Source organism: Perca fluviatilis, chromosome 19, assembly GCF_010015445.1.
Source record: "Perca fluviatilis chromosome 19, GENO_Pfluv_1.0, whole genome shotgun sequence".
NCBI lineage: Eukaryota > Metazoa > Chordata > Actinopteri > Perciformes > Percidae > Perca > Perca fluviatilis.
In genome coordinates this window covers 3,546,401-3,565,764 of record NC_053130.1, presented here as the reverse complement: position 1 = coordinate 3,565,764, position 19,364 = coordinate 3,546,401, and the positions used below count along the sequence as shown (strand labels likewise).

At 42.1% G+C, this 19,364-nt stretch overlaps 1 protein-coding gene across 1 annotated transcript; it reads right to left on the bottom strand.

The window, feature by feature from the left end:
- Window positions 1-4,344: 4,344 nt before the first annotated feature.
- Window positions 4,345-17,661, bottom strand: fgfbp3 (fibroblast growth factor binding protein 3). Its single transcript, XM_039782933.1, has 3 exons — window positions 17,554-17,661; window positions 8,239-8,521; window positions 4,345-5,846 (listed from the first exon to the last, which is right to left on the bottom strand). Exons 2-3 carry the CDS (start codon window positions 8,514-8,516, stop codon window positions 5,399-5,401), a joined length of 726 nt encoding a protein of 241 aa, XP_039638867.1. The 5' UTR covers window positions 8,517-8,521; window positions 17,554-17,661; the 3' UTR covers window positions 4,345-5,398.
- Window positions 17,662-19,364: the final 1,703 nt, after the last annotated feature.

Sequence of the window (19,364 nt, the reverse complement as noted above, 5' to 3'; positions counted from 1 at the left end):
GGCAAATTTTCGCTAACCAGTGTATGATGAAGGCATAGCTAACTGTCCTTCCTTTGCCGTACCTGAAGTTGCTGCGTTTTTCTAAAGCCCAGTTCAGACCAAAGATTGGAGACGAGACAAGTTGAAAATTGCAATATCTTGCATTTATTCATATTTTTTTAAGTACGATGCTGAATTGCTCAAAATAGTTTTTTATCACATTGATATTTATGAAAATATGCACACACAAAAAAACAAAACCTGACCTACCCCGTCTGTAGACACTTTTTCCACTCTAGGGGCCCTATCTTGCACCCGTTGCAGCGCAAAGCCCGACGCAAGTGTCTTTGCTAGTTTAAGACCGACCCAGTTGTCAGTTTCCTGTCCAGTGCCCACGTCGTTTAAATAGCAAATGCACCTGCGCCCATCTGTGTGCCCATGGGCGTGCTGGTCTTACAGGGAGGTGTGTTCAGGTGCATTCTGGGCATGCTGGTCTTACAGGGAGGTGTGTTCAGGTGCATTCTGGGCGTGCTGGTCTTACAGGGAGGTGGGTTCAGGTGCATTCTGGGCATGCTGGTCTTACAGGGAGGTGTGTTCAGGTGCATTCTTGCCATAGTGATGGCGCCATTGACCAACTAAAACCTGGTCTAAAGTCAATAATGCAACATTTCATTGTTATTTTAACAGAGCATTAGTAAAATGCTCCTAGGCTTGTGCACAGAACACACACACTATGCTTGTTACACACACAGGGACGCACAGCAGCACTCACACATGCAAAAGATTACAAATAATTGATGTAAAAACAATTTCCCCCTGGGATTATTAAAGTATTTCTGATTCTGATTCTGATAAAAATATTAGGGTGCAAATCCTCCATCATAACAGCAATGCTCCAAGGTCCAAACACACCTGGCTATTAAAGGGAATGGGAGATGATCTCTGATTGGTTGATGAATGGGAGATGATCTCCGATTGGTTGATTGCATGTTACGCCCAAAACACACCTCTGATTAATGAAGACACTAAGGACAACCCTTTAGGACCAGGCGCCCGGCACGGACCCCTTTTTTCCGCCGTCAAACTAGCAAAAGTGGATTTGGACACGCCCTAAACACACCTGCACCAGGCACTTCACGCCATGCGCTTAGACCGTTAAAATAGGGCCCTAGGTCTTTACTGTCACTTGAACGTAAACGTTGTTTTGGAGTATTTGCTGAAACGACCGATGCTGTTATTTTCTTCCCCCAAGATGAGCCAATCACAGCAGGGGGACCCTGAAGCCTTTGACCACTTTGTCCTGTGTAAGGATGCTCTACTCCCAAAGAAGACAACATCAGTTCCACAGTAAAGGAGAATGTTTAAACACCCATTGTAACTGTGGGAGGTTTCTCTAAAGGTTGGCGTTGTTACACTGCATGAATCACACATCGATCTGTTTTGTGTGGAACCTTTCTTAACCTTGTAAGTTGTTTATCTTTTTCAAGCTGTTTCTTTTCACTTCAGAGAGCACAACCATTTACAGGCAGCAATTTGCAGCCATTCAGTGAAGAACATAAAAAAAAGTGCAGCTACAGTGACTCACAAGGTTGTGCAAGAGTGGTGCTCTATACCTCTTTCAGTCACTTGTCATTTCCTCTCTCTTTTTTCCTTTTTCCACTGTTTCCTCCTGTCTTTACTGCTATGCTGCAATACTGCGTGTGATAACTGGAATATGAACAGAAAGATGAGGACCGATGCATCAATGTGAGACAGAAAGACAGAGAGAGAGAGAGAGAGAGAGAGAGGCAGAAAGTGAAGAAAAAAAACAGGGAAAGGACACACTGGTTGACTCTTAACAACTGCTCCTCATCCATAATTTATAACTTTATGAGAAAGAACAATGAAATACCTGAAATGTTGCTATGCCTGAGAGGTTTCCCCTGAATGGTGCACAGATTGGGTTGACAGAAGAAAAAAAAAAACCTCACGAAATACAGAACTGTTCTGTTTCTTTCTGGAACCTTCTCATTATTTCCTGGGATGTCTTTAAAGTTATTGAACTGACATATCACAACTTTTAACATGAGAACCCTACTACAAATACCTTATAATACCAACATATCCAAAATCAAATACTTCGGGCCGTTCTGATGAACCATTCGTACAGCTGAAGTAATGCACTGTAATTTGTTTCTATTCCACGTTTTTATTACTGTATGAACCACAATGAATAAACCATAAAGCTCCACGTAGACAGGAGATCAAGCAGGGGAGCGGAGTTCATGTCCCAGAAGAAGTTAAAGTGCTCATATTTTGCTCACTTTCAGGTTCCTAATTGTATTTAGAGGTTGTACCAGAATAGGTTTACATGGTTTACATTTTTTTGTTGTACTGCACATTGCTGCAGCTCCTCTTTTCACCCTGTGTGTTGAGCTCAATGTTTTAGCTACAGAGTGAGGCATCTCACTTCTGTTCCATCTTTGTTGGGAGTCGCAGTAGCTAGGTAAGGACTACTAGCCAGTCAGAAGCAGAGTATGAGGGCGTGCCACGCTAGCAGCTAGGCGAGCATTATAACGTGTTACAAAGTGACGAACGTTTGTCTCTGAAGTAAAGGCTGGACTACAACAGAGCTGTTTGGAGCAGTTTGTGAACAGTGTTTGTTGGAGATGGTAAGCCCCTTTGGGGTGGACTTTTTTTTGGGGTGGATTCACTTTGTAAACCTATAATGTGCACAAAAAAGATATATAACACAATAAAGGAAAGGGGGAAAGCCAAAAAGCACAATATGAGCACAAGACTTTCACCCAGGTAACAGGTGTTTGTGTCCTGGGAATACTATTTAAGGGGGACCGGTGTTATAACCCAAACCACAAGTTTTTTTCTAATCCTAAAGCTTTAGTGCCTAACTTTTTTGTATTAATCAATGTCCGTTACATTCAAGCCATCGCCAAATGAGTTGCTACAAAGCCAATTAAGACTATCAGCTCCACACAACTCTCTCTGGATCTCTCAGCATGGCTATGTTCAGAAGATTGTGTCGTCCGGTGACTTTCCCTCGCAGAACCTCAAGTGAAGATAATGACCTCTTCTGAAGAGTCCATCATGTTTTTTTAATCCTCCGTGTCCTCCTTGGCTACTAGCAACTGTGTGGAGGAGGGGGTATGGGTGGTGCGTGATCATGGAAGGCTTGTATCATGTGGATGCGCTGACAGTGTTGTCATTATTTAGAATTCCTCATGGGGGCGACAAACTACACACTGTAGCTTTAACTAGTCGTTTTGGTGTCTAAACTTAACTGTCGTCAACACATGACGGTCAACTTTTGTCTGCTAAACTCAACTGTAACGGCCGCTGAAATTACCCGACTCACAGTCACCTTTCCTTGGCTAAATTTAACTGTAAAGACCGCTTAACTTAACGGTCATGTGACCGGCCGGCGGTCGCCGTAAATTTGTAGGCTATCCAGTGGTGGAATGTAACTACATTTTCTCCAGTACTGTAGATACATAACATACATTTACTCCAGTACTGTACTTAAGTGCAAATTTTGAGGTACTTTACTTACCACTGAGGATATCATACGAACCCTCTGTAAAGTTTCATCCTGTTATTGCCAAGATATCACCACAATTTATCCATTTATAATATTGCTCATCTAATGTGAATGTGTGGGTGTTGTAAATGACATGGTAGAACTGAAAAAAAACATTAGTTTATTTGAAGCATTTTGTTCCAGAAACAGTGTTAAAAAGTCTTTAAAAAATATAAAAATGAAATTGCTGCACGAGTCTAATCTGCCACAAATCACATCCAACCGATTGTTTTTCACAGAACAGTTACACAAAGTTTGTAGAAAATAGTGGTTACACATCACACAAAAATAAACTATCCATCTAGTAATCACTACGATCATCAGTGATGATCATTGATTGTTCACCAAGACACTATTTTATTTGTTAGTCAAACATTACAAAGTTTCAACAGTTTCAACTTTTCAGTTTCATCTGATTGAACGATTTGAATGATTTCTAGAGAGGAAAACTACAACCAACTTTACTCGACAGAACACATCCAGAAGCTAAACGTGGATAATTAACACAAACTGAAGACAAATAGTAACAGATTGGTTCGTTCCATCTGTTCCCTCCGCTGAGGTTTTACATCAGCAGATGGGGTCAGCCCTATGTTCCCACAGCCCAATGGTCCCACGGGCCTATGTTCCCACATTTCTAAGATTTTTTTTTTCACTGAAAATTAGGCCCTATGTTCCCACAGCCCTATGTTCCCACATTTTTAAGATGTTTCTTAAAATTAGACCCTATGTTAGGGTTACATTCCATCTGTAGTCCATTGCTACTGGATAATAGGTTGGGTGTAATTGGCTACCAAATTGGGAGAAAGGGGGATACAATCTGATACAAATTCATGAAAAAGGAAATGTGGGAACATAGGGCCTAATTTTGGAAAAGAATCTTAGAAATGTCAGAACATAGGGCTGTGGGAACACAGGCACGCTCCCCAGCAGATGGGCACTGGGACAAGGAACATTAATAATGAATTGTGGCTTTTTATTCAGTATTGATTTTTGATTTAATGGTTTTATTTAATTCAGATTGCCAGGTATTAATTGTCGCTTCACTATAACGTTGCACATTCGATGCAAGGTGGCTCAATTTGTTAACAAAGTGTTTTGTTTCATGACCAAATCTAGACTCCACTTATTTGTTTAAAACCAAACTATCTTTACCAGTGTTGTAATGTTATAAAGTACAAATACTTTGTTACTGGACTCAAGTAGAAATTTAATCTATCTGAACTTTGTTATTTATATTTCTGGAAACTTTCACTTTTACTCCGATACAGTTCCTACATCAAATGTAAACTTTTACTGCGATACAGCGGTGAACGTAACGTTACACACCTGTGGCTGTATTTGCAAGAAATGTTTTGGTACGTTGGAGTGAAAGATACTTCCTCGCCAAAAATGAAAATTCTGTTTCTGTTTTTCTCTTTGTTGGTGTCAGACTTTGAATTTGATGTTTAAGAAGGTGTGGAGACCCTGGCTATAACGCTTTACTGTAAAGGAAGCCACAATAAAGTTCATAATCAATTTATTTTCTATAATTAAGTACATACAACAAATTACTTTTGATACTCAAGTACAGTAAATATCAGATACTTTTAAGACTTTTACTCAAGTGATATTCTAAAAGGTGATTTTAACTTCTACCAAAGTAATTTTCTGGTAAGATACTTGTACTTTTACACTTTTAGTATTGCTTTCAAGTACTTTATATAAGACTGATCTTTTCTAATGAGCTGCCTGGTGTTTCCCGTACAATAAAAAAATAAAAATAAAAAACACTTTTTTGAAATTGTGAACTTGCACCATCATGTATCAAAAACTGAGCTCTGCGTTTCCTTCGTAATTTCCAAATCAACCCTCAAAGAACTTGACAAAGAAGGAGCAGACGGAGTGCCATCCCTCGTTGCAGTAACTCTGTGCCGGCGCCATGTCGTTCAGCACTCCTTCTTCGTCCTCAAACCCAGTCCTCTCCTCCCTCTTCTTCTTCTCCTCCTCATCCTCTTCCTCCTTCTTCTTCCTCCCCTCGGCCTTCCCTGCGTCGGAGCCCTTACTGGCCGCTGGTCCTCTCTTCTTGCCTCCTTCCTTCCCGCCCTTCCTCTCCTCCTCTCCGCTGCGTTGGGCGAGCTTCATGTGGGCCTCAGCCGGAGCCTTCTTGCAGGTTTTAGCCTTCAGGACTTTCTCTCCTTCGCAGGCGTTGTGCCTCTTCTTCAGCTTCCCCACCAGCTGCTTCCAGTACTGGCTGGACTTCACCCCGTAGGCCGGGCACAGGTCGGGTTTACCGGCGTAACGACACCAATACCTGGAGGGGAAGCAGAAACAAAACTAGAACTAGAAGGTAGACACTAAATTGCAAAATTGCATTTTGTGTTAACCGTCTATTATCTGTACGTTTATCTGGACCCGTACCGGCCTATTTCCCCCATAAAACCACTGGTCACCTTTGGTGTGAGAGGCCTCCATTTGTCAGACGTGATTAAGTTTTACCAACAAAGACTGTCCCTTTAAAATCAAACAATAACAACCCTTAAACGTCACACTGTGTGACCTGGTCACGGCTCAGCTATTTCTTCTGAATCATAAATATGTAACAAATGTTTCCCATTAGGCAGTTGTCCAAAATTAAACTCATCAGCACAGGAATGATTTGAATAATAAGCCTTGGTTCTGAGTGTCCTCCTCACTAAGTGAACCCCTGAATTATGTAAATGGGGGAAAACGGCTTAGCCTTGGTCAGATTTATAGGTGACATGAATTTAAGGGCACTAAAGGTGAATTAGGTTAATGTGCTATTGTCCGTTGGCGAGGAGTTGCACTCTGCAACCTTCCGAGAGTCTCTTTCTCTTTTCTCTGCAAAACTGACTGTTAACTGGCCGACAGTCTATCCATTTCTGTTTGTATGCAAGGGGCTGGTAAAATATGTTTGTCTTCATCCAGCTCCTTTCCGATCATGGATATGTGATGTAATGTAGCAAATAATTAATGGTTGGATTATAAAATGTGTCTGTTTCATCGATGTTCATCTTGTCTTGCAACATTCCACTTGACCCTAAGGTGATTTTGCTGCACCTGTATCCAACAAATATGAACGTCTGAACTCCGAGAAAATACCGTAAATGTATTGATTTTGCTATACTGCAGGCCAAAAGATCTCTGTGGTCAAAAGTGCTGCATTTGTCAGACGCGTAGATTTCTCTCTTTCTCTGTGAAATGAAGCTGCCTTCTAGTGCAGTCGGAAATGTCGAGATCTATAAACGACCTGGCGGAAATTAGTAAATGCTTTTGTTGTTGAGATGTAGATGATTTCTAAAAATGTGCTATCGTCATTTGGCGAGACGTTGCAGTCAGTGGCCCTCCCTGAATGAATAAAGTTATAAATATGTAAAAAGGACTATAGCTCTCATCTGGAAGAAAATGGAGACACATACAATTGGTGCTTGGATCCAGATTATGGCGCAATGTATGTCCACGGAGAGACTGACATATATATTGAGAGGCAAATTGTGGGTGTATGAGAAAATCTGGAGGCCATTTGACCGGGTTTTGTAAAAGAAGAAGACATGGGGGAGCTGTTACTGTGAAGGCTGATTTATGGTTCTGGAGGAGGGCTCCACGCAGAGCTTTCTCCCTAGCCTGCGTAAGTGGCCTTGTTCGTTGGTGTGTGCGTCGTTCCCTGTGTGTGTGTGTGTGTGTGTGTGTGTGGTAGAGCGAGTGAGAGAGTGACGGTGATTATCTTCAGAGTGAGTAGCGACTGTAGAGTCATTGTGAGAGAAACAAAGTGTCTCCCCTGTTCTTTCTGACCACAGTGGGAGATCTGCAGCAGGAAAAGTTAACCCTCTCCTTGATTTCATGTTGTTGATAGAGAAGGAGAACCAGGAAATGAGTCTGGGGAGAAATGCAAAGCTACCAAGCCATGGCCGTAGCTACATTGTTTTTGAGAGGTGCACATCAGGCTACGGCGTAGGGTCGGTATCTCCGTGTACCTGCGTACGTACCCACGGCGTCGATTTAACGCAGAAGCATAAATCTGCCTTGATACTGCCATTTAATTAGCTTTTTGTTCTCTGATTGTTGTAGTACGGCAGAGGTTGAGAGAGAAAATGTGTTGTGATTGGGACAGGCGGTAGGAGGTTGTTGGACATTGTAATTGCAATGAAAAGTAATGTGAAGTAAAGATATTACTGCATGGTTTTCCCTGCCATTGTAAGGTTTAGGTGCAGAACCTGAGCTGTTTTGGGCAGCACCTAAGCCGAATGAATGTAACTAAAAGACTTTCTCCGATCTAATGATCGTAGCTGGACTTCTTTAGCAAGTTTTTTTCTTTAAGCTTTGTATATGTTATTATTATCTGCTCAGCTTTTCAAATGTTTTAGACACAGATATGGTAATAACGGTCCAAAATGATGTGAAGAAGAGACGCAAAACTACCACAAAGGGACACAAACTGACTATAAAGAGACGCCACATGACCACAGAGACCCAAAACAACCCCAAAGGAAACAAAAATGACCAAAAAGAGACACAACACGACTACGAAGAGATGCAAAATATCACAAAGAGAAACAAAATGTGTTCATAAAGTCCTTTTTTTAAATTGAAAAACCGAAGGACGCCTGAACCCCTCACCAAATACGTGCACCTAAGTCTTCCACAAAACTAGGGGGGGGACACTGTGCTGTTAATGCTTCCCTCACCTCTGCGGCTCTCCCAGTGTCTCGGTGCTGCAGTTGACCAGCAGGCTCACCAGGCCTTCGCCAGACGTCTGCCAGGTGCAGCGATGGCCCTCCTTGGTGCTCAGCTCTCCAGAGCCGGGCACTGAGCGGTTCCTGGGCCTCTTGGCCGCCGGCGGCGGCGACGGCGGAGGCTGGCGGGGTTTGTCGGGTTTCCCCTCGCCAGGCTGCCGCTTGGCCTCGGCGAGGACGGGGAGGCAGAGGAGGAGGACGAAGACGAAACTGCATGGCAGGAGACTCATGGTGGCTGTGAAGAGACATTTTGGACAACAGTAATGAGGAAAATATGAAAGTCAAATTTGTTTTCTGAAGTACTTTAATTTGAGATTTGATTTTAAAGTCAATGTTTTAGCCTTGTATTAGATCTCAGTTTTAGTTATGTGGGAAAGAAAAACCCCATTGAACACTATAGTCTAGTAGCCAACTAGGTGAACCCGGAAATGTTGAGTACACCAAAGTTGTATTGCAGAAATGTAAAGTATGGGTCCCCAGTATACATACAACTGATGGATGCTAATTTGCATATGTTGAGCAAATTGCATAATTAGCATTATTAGCCATCTTATCGTCCATTTTGACCATTGACTGTAAATATTAATGGACAATGCATCCATTTCGGTGAAGTGCTGCAAATACGAAGTGGCTTAAAGCTGCATTCTGTCTGAATTCCAGCAGGGGGCGACACATGCGGTTGCTGAAGGAGGTCGGTTTCTGTAGAAGTCTACGAGAAAGTGATCCACTTCTCACTTGATTTATGACCTCAGTAAACATTTTCATAATGAGTTTATGGTCTCAATCGCTAATTTTAAGTCTTCTGCTACACAGAATGATGTTCACGTTTTGAATTATGGTCTCGTTGATTTTAAAATCGGCGATAAAGCAGGGGGTGTTTTAGGGCGTGGCTATGATGTGAATAGCCAGTGAAAGTGTGTAACGTAACGTGGCTCCTCCCTCACTCCTCCCTCTCGTCTAAAATCGTCACATCCCCAACCAGGATGGCTGCGCCTGTAATGGCAAACTCGACGACTCATAGCAGATCTCCACAAACCAATGGGTGACGTCAAACACATGCGCTGTCCATTAATATTAACAGTCTATGATTTTGACCACATATTTTGCAGTGTATGGCCAATTTCTACAATATGTGAGTGGTTTTAGAGGATGCTGATTTCATTTCTGGCATTTTCAGATTTCAAAGAGCTCATTTTTTTACATATTTTTATTTATTTAGGCAAATTTTGATTACTTTCAGGCATGATTTTAGGTTATTTTTAATGGTAAACACAATAATCTTACATTTCAGAATCATGAGTGCTCTTGTGAAAGTTGATGCATTGTATTACAGGGTGTAGTGAAGCTGAATCCCCTCCTGACACTTTTGAAGTTTCAAAATTGCTTTTTGGATAAACAATGAATGTTTGTTAGGCTGAATGTTATGCATTTCTGGAGGAAAAAGCAATGCGGGTATTTGACATAACTTGGATCCTGCAACTGTACGATACATATCAATGGGGTAGCTCTTTAAGACACCCAATACCTGCCTAGCTGGTAAAGAAAGTGAAACACTTAGCAGCTTAAGGGCTGCCTGTTCTGCCTATCTTCCCAGCCCTTGTCACATGACCAATTCCTGTTTCCATGGTGACTAGGCAAAATTCTGATACCATGTAACCAGCAATGTGCTCCACGTTGGCAGAATGAGCATATAGAAAATGTGTATTCCATTCGGAAATACAATTAGTCTCAAATGAAATCAATTGAAACTAATAATGAATGTGATGTTTTATTTAGCAGAATTACATTATGTTGTTCTATCCTATCCAATATTTCCTATATTCCTAAGCAAATTTTCCATGATGTATTCTGTTAAATTCCCCCCCCCACCATGCCACCCCAATTTAAAAATCCTGGAATCGCCCCTGTTTTTGATGCCTTCCTCATCAGGATCTGAGGGTCAGAATGTCATAGAGTGACACAACACAAGTGTTAGATAGTTTGAAAAAGGACAATGGACAAAGAGTGGGGGTGTGAGTCTCTGTCAGCGGCTTATTGAAAGTCAGCCAAGCGTCAGAAAACACTCCCCCAAGAAGAGTCCAGACCGGACACGCAGCTATCAAACGACAAGCAGGGAAGGAGGGAGGGAGGGAGGAAGTGAGGGAGGAGAGGGATTACTGCTCAACTCTCAGTCTATCATTTATTCACATGGATTTCTCTTTCAGAAAAACTATGGAACAAGTAGTATCAAATGATGCAGAAAACAGGAAAAATCCGTTTGTGTTTTGACGTGTATTGTGCGAGACGAGAGATGTTCACTGAGCGGTTTCACACTAAACTAAGTGCTACTACGACAAACCTACGACAAACTGAGACTTTCCAAATTATCTTTTAATGTGTGTAATTCATGGCTCAAACAGGATCCAAACATTATTTGTCTCTCCCCGTTTACTACCCCCAAAATCCTTGGGTTAAGGGCCTTGCTCAAGGGCACCTCAGTGGTGGTCACTTCTAGAGGTGTTGAAATTAATCAAATAATTGATGCATCGAATCGTGGACGATGCTGCATCGATAATCGGCCGGCTCATAATCGATTATTTCTGTTTACAATTTAATGTAGGCCTAACAAAATTTCTGTTTACATATTCTGGTATGTTTTGCACATATTGAAGTGCCATGTGCTCAGTGCTGTAGTTTTATGTATCCAATTTATTTAGTATTAGAGCACTGCAGAATGACTAATTTTTTTTTTTAATGTTTTGTTTTTGAAGCTTGAAAAGCTATGAATTAAATATTGTACATGGCTTTAATAGAAACATTTATTTGACGCATCATGATGCATTGAGATATTGAATCGAATCGCTGACATGATAATCATAATCAAATCGGGAGATCAGTGAAGATTCACACCTCTAGTAACTTCCCCCACCCAGATATAATATATATATATATATATATATATACACACATACTTATGCCTACATAATAGAACAGTCACAGGGGACACTTTTATACTTTTAAGACTTTAACTACATTTCACTGATTATACATACACACTTTTACTGTAAACAGAGTATTTTTAGTGTATGGTTTTAGTAGGTTTTACTGCAGTAAATGATCTGAATACTTCCTTGGTATTAATACATGTTTTATTTTTAGCGCTGGATTGGATCCTCCATCAGTCATCACTTTCACCTGTCTGATTAGCTGTGTGTGCGTGTGTGTGTGTGTGTGTGGCTTCAGCAATCATCAGGTGGGGGGGGCGGGGGGGTGTTATGTTTCTGTTCTCAGACTGAATGAAAAACAGGACGTGTGCAGAGCGATCTGAGAGCCTGCAGGCCGCCCCACTCCATCCAAACACTCCAGCCTCAACGGCAAATATTAGTTTTTTTATCCTTTAACAGACTTTAAAGACGCTGAACGCTGCAGATGTGTGTGCTCACAGTGTGTAACTAAGTACATTTACTCCAGTACTTTACTTCAGTCCAAATGTTGAGGTACTTGAGTTAGCACCCCTCTCTCTCTCTCTGTTCTTTCTCTAGCTCGCTCCACCACTTTGTTTTATCTAACGTTAGCAGCACTCCACATAGCATTCTGGGATACTGCAGCAGTAGCTGTTGTTATAGCAACAAAAGATGCTCTCTCTTTTTTCACAGCAAAAGCGCCCTAGTCAACTTTTCTTATCTTAAGACTAAGTCAATAAATGAATTAAACTGATCCAAGTCGACCTAAATGTTCAGTCTCTGTCTCTGTTTTTCAGGTTACTTAACTGCATCTGCATCAACCATTTGGAGTCTGGTTTAATGAGAGTAAAAGTATTAATTGGGTTTCCCTGGGTCAGCGTATTAACACTGAACAGGTTGCTACCATGTACCTTCAGTTGGTTAACAATGTGATACTGTCGGACCATCATAACAGGTTGTGTGCTGCCGTAATTAATCCTGTTAATGTTTGTGTTTGTGAATTAATGAGGTGGGAAATTAAATCATAAGGACATTGTGCTCCAGAGCTTCGTGGTGTTTTTGTTTCACTCCCTGAACAAATGAAAAGGCTTCACAATCAGGCACAATTATATTATTACTTTATCTACACTTCCTCTCAATCAAAAAAAAACAACAAACAAACTGATTTCAGAGTTTTCTGCCTATTCTGCTAAACTCACCGGGAAACTGACCCTGACATTTAATGCTTTTGTTAAGTCTGTACTAGATGTACCAAGCTATCTATTAGTGCAGTGGTTCTCAAGCTTTTTTCAATAATGTACTCCCTTTCAACAGTTTTTTTAAGCCATGTAACCCCTAACCAGCGAGAATAATTTTTGGTAGAAAAAAAAAAAAGCCTCTATAAAGAGGAAGAATACAGCGATGTAAGCGATAGATTTAATAAACAGCCTTGTACCTGGAAAACTTTTAAATGCTGATGGAAAAAGGCGACAAAAACTTAGAAAAAGACAGTAGAAGTAAGGCAAGAATAGGTCGAAAATAGTAAAAAAAACTTCAAAAAAAAAAAGCACAGTAGAAAGAAGGAAGGCAACACTAGGGCGACGAAAGTGATAAAAAAAATTCAAATAAGCGACAAACCAAGTGATGAAAACTTTGAAAAAGCGGAAAAAAACTTAAAGTAAGGAAGAAAGGCAAGAATAGGTCCAAACAAGCAAGAAAACCTTCAAAAAAAGGTGACAAACTTGGAGAAAAAAAAGACACTAGAAGTAACTGCAGCCTTGTAACTGAAAAACATTTTGCAAAAAATGTCACGTACCCCCTGCAGTCCTCCAAAGTACCCCTAGGGGTACACCTACCCCCATTTGAGAAACACTGTATTAGTGCTTGAGTTCCAACCCATTCTCATTCTGAACTCGTAAAATACGGACGTTTGGGCAGTGGCTGTCAGCGTCAGATACAACGCAAAAATCCCCCCTTAGCGTGTGTGTAGAACTCACCTGGGAGAGCAACAGCTACACAGCGTTTGAAGATGACGTAGCACTAAGAGCGACTACGGTAGCAAGTAGTAGTATCAAAGCCCGAAAATCCGCATAGGGAGGCTGGTTGGGGTGGTGGACGGGTCAAACAACACAAGACTTTCACCCAGGAGACCAGGAATCGTGTCAAGTTTCCTAAATCCAACCGTGCCATTATTCTTTTCCTAAACCCAACCATCCCGTTCTTCTTTTCCTAAACCCAACCATCCCGTTCTTCTGTTCCTAAACCCAACTCTCCCATTCTTCCCGCGTGTCATGGAAACGTAAGCCCACCCACAACTTTTTCCTTAACCTAACTGTGTCAAAAGTGACGCCAATAGTCCTGACCAAGAGCGTTAAGATAAAGCGCGTTTAGATCTGACGCTAAAGGACTTTTAGCGTCAATAACAGCGCCAAAGACACCTGACCAAGCGTCCGTATTTTACGCGATGGGAGTGAGAATGTGTTGTGAGTTCCCACTGTGCTGGTGGATGTTGAGTTATTGTGAAATATACCAATGCCACAAGGGATACTCAATTCTGATTGGCTGAAGTGTATTGTGCATTGTGTAACAGCAGCAGCCTCTAATGGCGTGTTCCCACCAAGGCGGAATAAAACATTTGCCTTGCGCCATTCGCCTGAGTTTGATCGCGGGATCATTTTTGAATAATTTGTGTTTATTCACATCACTCACGTACCCGCCGGCATAGAGATGTAGGCACCAAGAATGTTTCTTTCCGTCATCATATGGCTAAAATAGCCACTGTTGCTGCTTTTACCTGGTGTGGAAGTCACACATATGTCGGAAAATGAAATAGTAATTTCTGGATTAATTATATCCCCTGGCGGAGAAAAGGCAGCCGAAATAACAACATCATGATGCGATTCGTAAAAAGTCTGAATTCAAACTTCATCAGGTCTCTCCGCAAGACGACAAGCAAACAACTTTTAAAACTGGATGGTGTTTGGATCAATCAGGGCTCTGCCAACATTGGAGATGCTCTATAAACACAGAATGTTCAGAACTTACCAGGTAGTCAAACTTGCCCGCTTTCTTTTCCCAAAGAAAACTCCTTTTTCGTCCATTCCTTGTCTAATCAGTGCTACAGCACTCCGGGTGCTACAGACAGCTACGGTAATCTGCTCCTCTAGTTCTGCTTAAACAACGTCAGGACATCAGCAGAATCTAAACGCTGATTGGCTCTTGCAGCACATACATGCAAATTTCTCGCTGGAGTTAAAATATTTTAACTTGCGAATTGGCAGTGCGAATGAGGCGAATTTCGCGTCCTAGCCTCATTCGCGCCGTGTGCCGCGACTTTGCGCCTAGTCGCGTCTTGGCATTGACTTTGTTCGGAATCACGCCGCAGAATCTGCATGAAAAGTTCTGGGGGAACACGGCGTTAGTCTGACAGTGTCGACACAGGATGTGTTCAGGCACCGCACTGCATGGACACATTCTCATGAACGTGTTCGTTTGATATTGTATAAAAGCGTATGCACAACCATTTGGCGACATACCGACACGTCACATGACAGTCAGGTTTAGCGTTCTTTAGAATTGAATTTAGCCGACAACAAGTGACTGTCAGCTGGGTACAGAATAGTCTATATCCACGACGTTCCACTTCCGGGATTGCTCCGGTGCCGCAGGAAATTCCGCCGAATGCATGTCGCCGATGTTTACTTCCACTTTCTTTGTGTTGGCGTTCTAACCTCCGGATTCATGAGGACTATGGTTAACTGCTCCTCAGATCTCTGCAGGGTAAATCCAGACAGCTAGCTAGACTACCTGTCCAATCTGAGTTTTCTGTTGCACGACTAACAACTTTTGAACGTACACATGTTCCACCAAAACAAAATCCTTCCCGAGACTATTTTGCAGAGGCACCTGGGCTACGTCCAGCGCTTAGCCCCACCCAAGACGATTGTGATTGGTTTAAAGAAATGCCAATAAACCAAAGCACGTTTTTCTCCCATCCCGGAATGCTGGGTGGACTAGCCAGTCCCTCCTCCGCAGCGCTGAGGTAGCCTAGTCCTACCAGACTCTGGTACATTATCCTGGTCCTACCAGACTCTGGTCCATTTCATCTGTACAGAGAGTCTGGCCACTCTCCATTGACAAGCGTTAACTTCCTTGAAGGCGGGTACTCTGTTGTAGTTTAAAACTATTGGATCTGCCCAGAGCCACTCTGGATCTGCCAGAACCAATCGCTAACGTTTGGTCGTAATGTCAGCTTAGCATCGCTAGCGTTAGCCTTAGCCAACTCCTTCCCCACTAACGGAGCGAGCTGGAAAATCTAACTTTTCCCGAACCCCGTGGGGAGGAGGGCCACAACATCATGGCCACCAACACAACTCAGCAAAGATTTTTCTAGCTCGGGCTTTAACTTCTGGATATTCGGCAGCGTTGCCACAACGGACCGAATGGCTTCGCTCGCATCTTTCTCCGCCGCCATTACGGAACTCACCGAAGGTTACTGAACCTCAATGTCATCGTTCTCAGCCACTCCCTCCGTTTGCTGATTGGACCGCCAAATATTTGGTTGGGGAAAACCCACGAATATACCGCGAACCCAGTCGGAGTACTGAAGGAAAATGAAAATTGAGCGGAAGTACGTAGGAGGGGGGCGCCAGGCTAGCGCTGTGGAGGAAGGTCTGGCTAACCTGAGGTTAAGGTTGTGATAGCAACCGTTACAGTTAAGTTTAGCCGAGAACAGAGAAGCTCAGAATACACCAACATATTCGCAAGGATGGGTCGTATGATTGCCGAAAACTTATACACAACAGTTTCTATATCTTCATATCGTCATGGGACGAAGTTAAGCAGAGGAGAATTGACTGTGAGCCGGGTACAGAGCACCGCGAGGGGACGGTTTTAGCGGCCGTTGCGATGCATTTAGCCAACAGAATGTAAAATTAAGTTTAGACACCAAAATACTAGTTAGGATTACAAAAAAAGATTGTGGCTTGGGTTAAAGTCTTGAGTTTTCTCCTTAACTTCTTCCGGGACATGAACTTCATCCCCCCTGACCTTCTTCCTACGCGGATCTTCGCACTTTTATACAGCAGCAGTGATTGCGGTGCGTATGGTTATAAATACGTGGAATCATATGCGTAATTTACAGGGGGGATGGGGGTGCAACCCCCCCCAAAAAAAAAACTATTATAATTTCCTTTATGTAAATAAAGACATTTGCACAACAAATTGATGCAGATAAGTCACACATTGTTGCAGAAAAATTCACCAGAATGCAGGAAATGAAGTGTTTGACGTTTAAAATTTCAATTTTGTTCAAAAGTGGAGATCTCAAAACCCCCCAATGTTGAACCCAATGTTACTCCGTTGTGCGGAATACATACAAATTAGAGTGCTTCACCTTTCGTAGCGATAGATACGAATGGTTCATGAGAAACAGCCTGAAAGATGATAAACCACAGTGGCCTGTGCGGTTGTAAAACATAGCACAGAAAGAGAGAAAGCATTGGGCTTTGTCCTTCCATAACGGCTCATTGTGCATCCAAGTCACAGAGGGATCAATGTCACTCAACATTTCATTTAATTTTACAGTCTTGCCGAGTGCAAATAGATTTTTTTTGTTGTTGTATAGTTAAAGTACGTGTTTTTTTATTGTGTGAAAAATGTAATTTTGTGTCTGAGTCTGAAGTGATCTGCCGTTCAATAACAAAGATCTGTTTTTGAGGAAAAAAAATATTGAGTTTGGATGAATTAATTCACAAAACTAAAGATGTTTTTGCGTTTCCCAAAGTGAATTATCGTGCAATAACCTCGAGAAACGCCAGAAAGCTGCAACTTTTAAAAGAGGAAATTAAGTTCCCTCCTGATTTCTGCATCTATGCTTACTTTGAGTTGTTTACAAAGCTTTGCTATATACTCAACGTTATGTATATAGTCATGTAATAGTGCCCATTTTTTTCCTCTCAAATATGGTAAATTTGTATTCTTTGTTTCCTACTTTCACAAGTCCATCTCCTCCATGTTCATCTTGGAATGAGAATAAAAAGCAAACAAACAGATAAAACATTTCATTAGGCAGTACAAGTCAGTTTTCCACAGCAGCATTTTAACAGGGAGATGAAAAACAAAGACATGGCACGAAAACAAAATCAAAAATAATCCCCCCCCCCCACTCTATGCACTCCTCCAAATACACCCCTCATCAATAAGTCATGACAAAAAAATCTTTCTTTGTTTTCTCTCGCTCTCTAATATTTGGATCTGACAGTTTTAAGAAGAAGGTGAAATTGCCGAGCAGTTTGGTGTTCAGAGTTTAGTTGTGTTAGTGTGAGCAGAGGCCCGGTGTTCTTACCATGTGATGCTCCACGGAATCGCTGTGGGAATGTGGGGACCACGAACACCCGGATAAAAGAGGGGAGAAGACGAGGATAAAGGAGGAGGAGGAGGAAGAGGAGGAGGGAGGGGGTTCGGGGAATTAGGAGGACTATACGAAGAACTGCCCACCCAAAAACCAAGAACACCCCTCCCACATTCAGGCCTGCTAACAAAACCCTGTGTGTGTGTGTGTGTGTGTGTGTGTGTGTGTGTGTGTGTGTGTGTGTGTGTGTGTGTGTGTGTGTGTGTGTGTGTGTGTGCGCATGCATATGTGTGTGGCTTTGTGCAAGTGCGCACTCAAGGTTTCTTATTATAAGATGAACGTGAAGTTGTAAAGGAAGAAATGAAACCAAAAATTATAATAAAAAATTTACCAAATTTGAGTGGAAAATATGGGCACTATTAAATATGACGTTAAGTATATAGAAAGTTTTTTTTTAAGTAGCTCACAGTAAGCAGCTGCGGAAATCAGGAGTGCACTAAAAATGTTTCAGGCTCGGACACAAAATGACATTTTACAAACCATTAAAAGTGTGTGTGTGTGTGTGTGTGTGTGTGTGTGTGTGTGTGTGTGTGTGTGTGTGTGTGTGTGTGTGTGTGACGACACCTCGAGGGTTTTGGATGCTTCAGTGTCCTCTAGCCTCTATAAGCAAGTATTTGCAGGTCAAAACACTTTCTTTCCTTCTTTTTAAAATTCGTGTGAATGCTGAAAGCTGAAAAGCTAACCTCGACTGCTGGCTTGAATGCAGAAGAACAATGTTTTAGGAAAAGTGGAAACGGTTTTTAATTAGTTGGAATTTGATTGAAAAGTGAAGAAGAAAAAAAAAACAGTGAAAACACTTTTACAAGTTCAGGTTAAAACTGGGTTGAATTTAATGTAAAAGTTTTAGACAGCTACTCGAGCAAGCAGCTCTGAACTGTAGAATATGGAAATACGTAGAAGCCGACTGTTCCTCCTGAATGGGAATGTGACATGAGCTCCCGCAGAGCCAGTGGCCTTTACTGCACAAACCTGCAGCCCATTTACAATGACCGATAAACAAAGAGAATTATAAATCAAAATCTGATGAGCTTCTCATTTGCATGTATCCCCAAAATAATCCATAATACATGTCCCGTCGCACGAAAGAACATTGAAACTCAAAGTCACTTTTTCTCCTTTTCTATTGGCCCAAGTCTCTCTCTCTCTCTCTCCCCCTGTCACTGCATTCATACCAGTAAGTAACTCGGCCCTCAGCGAGATGAATGAGGAGAATCTTCTCTCTCCTCCAAGACAAAGAGTCGTGCGGGAATCTGGGTCACAGCTTAACCCCCCGCAGACACCCTGCCATCGCCGCCCAGCTCCTTCGCATTCAGCCTATGGGTTGCTGGAGATCCGAGGACGGCTCTTTCCCTCGCGCACGCTGCCAAAAATCTGCTTGGCGAGAGAAGGATGTTCTGAAAAACAAGCACGACGACGGTAAACATGTTGTTCCGCCCAGTCAGGGCCAATCAGGAACAAATATGTCACCTTGTTTTCAGCTGGAAATGCACTTTTAGCAGCAACAATCTGAAAGGCAAAATGGTAGCACTAAGAAGCACCATTTACTCAAGTTTTGCCAGAGGCAAGTCAGCGGCGTCAGGGTTTAACTCATGGAGGAGAGAATAAATGATGTGTGGAACTGAGATGTTTCTCATCCAATTTGGTAAATTGTTTTTGTTGGGTTTGTTTTTGTACCGGATCATTTTTTCTTCTTCTTTTCCAACAAGTTTTTATTTCACATTTACTTGTTTTTAGGGCTGCAACTG

Bases quoted from the DNA above. Each gene is read 5' to 3' on its own strand.
- fgfbp3 (XM_039782933.1), bottom strand. From the start codon at position 8,516: ATGAGTCTCCTGCCATGCAGTTTCGTCTTCGTCCTCCTCCTCTGCCTC. The intron at 5,847-8,238 runs GTGAGGGAAGCA...CTTCCCCTCCAG, and splicing joins ACACTGGGAGAGCCGCAGAG to GTATTGGTGTCGTTACGCCG.